The following is a 7,023-nucleotide window of genomic DNA, read 5'->3' on the forward strand; positions in this document are numbered from 1 at the left end:
CGCTTAGTAACAATTTCTACAGGAAGGTCCCAATTGTACAACCTTTATTGATGCTGGTGAACTGATGCTCAACTGCATAATCTCAAAGAGTTACTGGGCTCTATGTATTATATACACCGTTTCTGAGCTGGTTTTTAAGTCAGTGACAAAAATCTAAGCCCTTCTTTTGGGCAAGTGTTTAATTATTAGCTCATGAATAGTATCTCTGCACATTAGTTAGGTTGAGCTTTACTGGATTGGGACCTCAATGACCAGGAAAATCTGACCCAGTGTAATGGTACAGCATAATGGTTCAGTTCTCCCTCTTTTGATCAGTGAATAGAAGACCTCACCACAAAAAACCAAACCAAACAAACAAAAAACAACCCTGAAAACAACAAAACCAAAACCCCCTCCAAAAAAACCCCACAAAACAAAATCCTCTGATTTGATCATATCTCTGAGGAAGGTATGATCATTTATAATCTTTCTTTAAACTCAAGGCAACATGAGTTATAAGCTCATCAGTTTTAACATCACTTAAAAGTATTAGCTCATTTGCTATTTTTATTATTTTTAACACATGCCTCTCAAGAGAAGGGTATGGGACATGACAGTCTCTGACAATGCACTGATATGCTCTGGCATATCCCAGTGAACCTGGACACATCCTCAAAGCCATGCAGCTCTGTGCAGAGCAGGCACAGTGACCCATTATTTTCAGCCTACTGATGGAGCCATTATAGTCTATCATCACATGAGTGCATCTTTGACACTCCTTCATCCACAGACACTTGACACAATAAGCTCAAATGTTCTTGCTGACACCCTGGCCATGTATTACATCATTGGTCAACCAAGAACATTTTAAGCTAGAAATGCATATGCACATAGTATTCATGTCCTGAAAATCCCTATGACATCCTGAATTAAGTCAATTATTGTGCATGGATAGCAGCAGCTTTTTGAAAGAAACTCAGTTCATCAGTTTATCTGTTATAATTTCATTATCTGCAGTCATGTATATACTTTGTAATATGGAGAAAAATACTAAAGCAACCCTCTTTCTAAGTTATAAAAGCATAAACAAATGTCTGAAAGTAGAAAAATGTTTTGTTTTGTTCTCTCTTAAATAAAGCAGTGCGCTTTTTTTTTTTTTTGTAAACTTTGTTAAAAATATACTGCAGGCTGTTTGCCAAATATCATTCCAGAATACAAGTTTCACAGCAGTGTCATAAAGCCCTGAAATTAGAGGTTTCTAATGGAAATAGCTGACACAGCCTTCTCCACAGTATTATTATTGTGTCTTGCTGTAGTATTTGCTAGTTTCAAATTAATGAAAAATGTTCATGTTTATAGCCTACTAATCTTAATTGATTTATGTATTGATTATAAAAGGTGTGTGAGGAGGGGAGGTTCTGGAAGCAGACTAGATAGAGGGTCTTATCCAAAGCTCATTGAAATTAATGAAAAAATTCCTTTTCAAGTCAAAGAACTTTTGTTAATCTCATAGTATGATGCGTTCCCAATGTATCTCCATTCTCATCTCAAGTTACCATCTATCAGTGAGATACAGTGGGGATTTTCCATTCTCCTGACTACTCCTTTTTTTTTTTTTTTCCCCCTAGCTATTCAGATTCAGCTTTCACAAAGGCAAGTCTTTACTCTCTGGATATAAGCTACACAATACTCTGAACTGAGACCACTATATCCATTTTACACTGTGGTTTAAAATAGACATGATCTGCCATAATGTTCACTGTTCTGATCAGTTTTTCCTGACTGACAGCAGCCAGACAGATAATAAGAACAGAAAAATTATGCATATACAATTAAAATATTACCCTTACCATGAATTCCTGTAAATACTTGTAGTGAAAACTATTTAGATTAAGCTGTAGAACCCTGAAAAGCAAGACAACTGATGGCAAATAATTGCCTGAGACACAATACTAAAAAACTAATGAATCTATTTTAAAATGCACCATTGGTAACAAATCTGAAATAAGATAATATGCTAATTTCACAAGAATAGTACAGAGCAATTTTATTATTATATCTGATCACTTATTTCTGGATAATTCTATACATTACATCCTCAGTTTCTGTTTGGTATATTGTTCTGGTTTTATTTATACTGAATGATCAGGAAAACAAGTCAGGCATATTAAATACATATTAAGGAGTACATATTTTTCCTATTTAGTATACAAAGTATTTCATAAATATGAATTATATTACAAAAATAATTTCTGCTACGCTCACACAGTAAGCACTTTGACCATTTTGGACAACCTGTTGGGGTTGCAAGCGTTTCACATAACTGAGAAGGAACTCTAGTTTAAATTGGAGATGAGTCTTATAACAGATTCTGCATAAACATCATATATTTTCTTCAGATGCCACAAATACTGCAGAAGTCAGGTCAAACTATTTTCTTTCTTTTTTTTTTTTAATTTTATGTATAGACATGTATGCTTCAAGTGGTCAAATTTATTTCATAGGTATGTAATGCATGGTATATTTTAAACAAATATTTGCACAATTTAACATTATAATTCCAGTGGTTTAAAGATGCAGGCCATAAATGTAACCAATTACACATATTATCCAATGTTCTCTCTTTGCATGCTTGTTACTTTTCAGATAATCTTTAAACAGTGCCATTACAACACCACAAATCAAAGGATTACTCCAGTTCCACCAACTTAAATCCACGTGCAGGATGAAGGACCCAGCTGAGGTACAAATACCAGTACCTGGTTTCTTGTGTTTGTTCTAACAAATCACAAGGAGACGATGGTTTTGCATTTAAGGTACAAAACATATATGCCTCTTGAGGTTAAATTCAGTGTAACGTGTATAAAGCATCCCTTTGGCGATAGAGTTTGCAGTATCCCTACAGGATTCCACAGGGCATGAGCTTTATGTAGTAAAATCTATTAAGGAAATGCTCCTCTACTTGACAAATCATATGCAGCTACAGTTAATCAGACACCCTTGGATACACCTGCCTCTATGCCTATCAATATAATATAGTATTTGGAAGTTAAAAGTCAACAAAAGGCACTTTCATCATTAAATAAATGTCCTCTGTAGGCAATAAGATTGCATGAACTATATTTTATTCAAAGCTGTTTGTTCTTCAAGGACTTGTAGGTAGTCAGGAGAACCCTGAAGTTTAGCTTTTAGTTCGAAATATTCACTTTTTCTTTGTTCTACTACAATTTTACTATGATTACCACCTATTAGAGATTTCTTGGGTTTTTTGTCTTGTAGTTTCTCTGGATAACGTATTTCAAAGCCACTGACCCCTATGCTGTTGTATTCTTTTTTACTTTCAAGAAAATTTTGAATAAATACATTAGAATCCCTCCCAGGGAATAACTCATCCAGTTCATCGATTGTGCTAAGTCTTTTTCTGGTATCCACATGCAATAAATCTTTCTCCTTGTCATTAATATTTCTCAGAATGACTTTTTGCCCTGGTGGGTCAGCAAATGTGAAGCCCGTTTCAGAGTCTTTTAAGCCACAGGTATGACTTTTGCTCATCTGCTCAATGGTTTGAGGAATGAAGGCCTCTGCACCTAGTCCATCTTTTTTGTTTGACTTGTGATCGTGCTTTCTTAGCTGCAGTTGCATAGAACCGCATTCTTGATTTCCAATCCCTTCATGCTTTACAGTTGGTTTTTTGTTGCGCCGAAGCACAAAAACAAGAAGACAAAAAGCAACAAACACTGTTAAAATAAGCACAACTAATATGCTTAAGATTAGGATGGACAATGGAACTGGACCACCAGGAGGACTCCGAACTGGTCCCGGTGGTGTTGTAAAACTAACAGCGGGCATAGGACTAGTGAATAGAGCGGGTGGCTTGTTTAAAAGTTTAGGACAGAGAATCTCATTTTTCAGAGACTTAAGTTCAATGTTAGCAAACTGTACAGGTGTATCACATTTCAATTCCTTCACCACAATACCTTCATTTAGCTTTTCAAGCCACAGTTTTAAAGCAACTAAATCACAAGTGCAGTCCCATGGATTACCTTCCAAATCAATTTGTGTAAGAGATTTTAGCTGATCAAGAACGCCACTCACAGGTAAATACATGAAATGATTGTTCCTCAGATTCAGCCTAGCAAGTGGTGCACCAGCAAAAATGTATGCTGGCAAGCTTCGTAGAAGATTGTTGTTCAGGTAGAGCAACTGCAAATTTGGCATTAAGTCAAAGGTGCCTGCTAGGATTTCTTTGATAACATTGTATTCCAAATACAGATATTGCAAGTTGTGGAGGCCAGCAAACATTTCTGGGCTCAGACGCTCTATCTGATTGCCATTGAGATACAATCTCCGTAAATTTGTAAGGTTGCGGAAAACTTCCCCTTTGATCACTGAAATCCGATTGCTGCCTAAATGGAGCAAATCCAGCCCCTCAAACTCAATGAAATCTGTAGTGTCCACATCCTTAATATAATTGCCATTTACATGCAGTTTCTTGGCATTTACAGGTTTCGGTATGAGTTCGGCCATCGACTCTATATTTCTTTCTTGGCAATTTACACTTAATCCCAAGTCTGAAGGATGCGTTTTGCAAACACAGGGGACTGGACAGGGAGTTAAAGGAGGCACCCTTGTCTGGTAAAATATGATTTGACTGAGATTGCGATTAGAGAATGCTTTGCCTGCCACTATCCCTGAGATCTTCGAAGGATTTGTAGTCTTTGGCGGCTTCGTGACTAATCTGTGCACCGATGTTTGAGTGGTGTGGCCGTTCGGTGTGCTGTAACCAGGCTCCAGCTGTGAGGGAGGCAGAATGCGCACGTCAAAATCACTCCCTGTCCCCATGGAGCACAGCTCTTGCTTGTTGGTTTCTTTCAGCAGCCTTCCATACAAGTCACTGGGTGTTTCACAGATAGCTTCTCCAATGTAGATGTTATAGGGCATGTTCTCCAGCCACGCTTTCAAAGGCAACAAATCACAAGTACAATTCCAGGGGTTGTCTTCCAGCTGCAATTCAACAATTCGCCCAATGTGTTCCAGAACTCCAATGTATGGAAGCTTCTGTATTCGATTCCCTCGTATATCCAGATGGGTTAAAGAAGCAAATCGAAAAATATTATCAGGAAGGAATGAAATCAGGTTGTCATTAAGGATCAGGACTTTCAGCTTGTGAAGCTTATTGAAGGCTCCTCGTTCAATAAACTTGATTAAATTGTAGTCAGCTTGGAGATACTCCAAGTTCTCTATGCCAAGGAAAGTGTCAGCTCGGAGAATCTTTAATTCATTGTTGTTCAAGTGCAACTGTTTTAATGCACTAAGACCCATAAAGGCCCCTCCCTCAATGTTCTGTAACTTATTATTACCCAGTTGCAAGGACACTGCATGTGTAAAATTAAGAAAGGTGTTTGGATATAGAATAATTAGCAGGTTGTTTTGAAAGTTGAGGTGGTAAAAATTAGACCATGGTGGTTTAAGCTGATTTGGTCTGTAGACTGCAACCTTCTCACAGTTGACATAGAGTACATTCTCAACTGACACACAGGAGCAAATATTGCAAATTTCCACAGATATATCAGCATCTGCAGTTGTAGAAGAAACTGGAGATGACAGAACCAGAAAGAGCCACAGAAACATCTTCTTGTGATGAGCAAGCAACCTTAGGCTCCTGAACAAAGATAAAGAATCTAAAGAAGAAAGAAGGAAAAAAAAAAAAAAAAAAAACAAAATTATTTTTCAGTTTTCATTGTTCCAAAATGTCATTTGGGCTAAAAATTGTATTCCACTGAGCAACTGTACCTGCCAAAGATTACAGATAAACTACAAGAACTGAATTTAAAAGAACATGAAAGAGTTTAACAACCAAACAAATACATGGAAGCTAGAATGATTTCAAATAGAGAATTAAATCTCTGTAGACAACACAAATAACTCTGAAGTCTGTCAAATATATTTCTCTCTCTTGTACATGCCAAACATGCATAACTAACAAAGTAAAATAACCAAAGGAGATTCCAATTTTATGCATATTTACTCTCCTCAATCCTGTACTGCTCATATGTTGCCGTGCATTTCAGGGATATTAAACACAAATGCTGATGTTATGCATGCCCAAACATCTGCATTGGGACAGGACGATATAGAAAGGATGAAGAGGCAGACACAAAAAGCAACGTCAATACTCAATGCATGTACCTATAGCATCAACACATACAGATTATCACTACGATAATAGTGAGATGCACTCAGGGGATACGTAGACGTGCACACACATCGTTTCTGTCACTTATTATACCTAGTTTAAATAAATAGGTGGTAAACTGATTGCAGAAATACAACGAACTATCCACAAAACAAGATCAGCTCTGGGTGACCAACGAAAGCACACAGATATGGAAAAAGCATGCACAGGCATATAGCCCCATCCCCAGGAATAACAACAATTCCCTGACTTGCAGGGCAAAACAAAGTCACAATTCACCAGCCCAATGCTACTGAAACCTGAGAATTACTTTTTTTTTTTTTTAATAAAACATTATGTAATTTGCTCTTATCCCTGTACTGATACAGAAGTGGCTTTCAAGAACCCTTCACGTATAGTCAGGCCAGCTCAGCTGCCATTTTTTATGCAGAAGAACTGGAGTCACAGAATTTCCTCTGAGTTAGAAGGTAGCTTTTTTTTTAAAAAAAAAAAAAAAGAAAAGAAAAACAACAAACAAATCAATCAATAATCAATACATTACTTTCCCCACCTTAACTATTCCCCTAATTTCTCAACTTGTCCCTTTCACTTCCTGCTGTGGGAAGCCACCGAGTAGGCAGGAGGGAGCCAGGATGGAAGTGGAGAAAGCAGGAGCCAGCTGGAGGGAGGAGGATCGGGCTGGGGAAGCCGCGAGGAAGGGAGGATGCGCCGGGGGACCTGGAAGGGAGGGAGGGCAGAGGAAGGATGAGGGAGGAAGGAAGGGAGGACAGAAGGACAAGAGGGAGAGGGAAAGCTGAGAGGAAGCAAGGAAGGAAGAGGGGAAGGAATAGCTGAATGGGGGTCAAGGA

The 7,023-nt window shown here is 37.9% G+C and overlaps 1 protein-coding gene across 1 annotated transcript; it reads right to left on the reverse strand.

Annotated features, from left to right (window-relative positions):
• Positions 1-1,532: 1,532 nt before the first annotated feature.
• SLITRK4 (SLIT and NTRK like family member 4) lies at positions 1,533-5,673 on the reverse strand. The gene has a single exon (XM_010163929.2). The coding sequence runs from the start codon at positions 5,608-5,610 to the stop codon at positions 3,097-3,099; it is 2,514 nt and encodes an 837-aa protein (XP_010162231.1). The 5' UTR covers positions 5,611-5,673; the 3' UTR covers positions 1,533-3,096.
• Between the last annotated feature and the right edge of the window lie 1,350 nt (positions 5,674-7,023).

Source organism: Antrostomus carolinensis, unplaced genomic scaffold, assembly GCF_000700745.2.
Source record: "Antrostomus carolinensis isolate BGI_N321 unplaced genomic scaffold, ASM70074v2 scaffold3693, whole genome shotgun sequence".
Taxonomy (NCBI): Eukaryota; Metazoa; Chordata; class Aves; order Caprimulgiformes; family Caprimulgidae; genus Antrostomus; species Antrostomus carolinensis.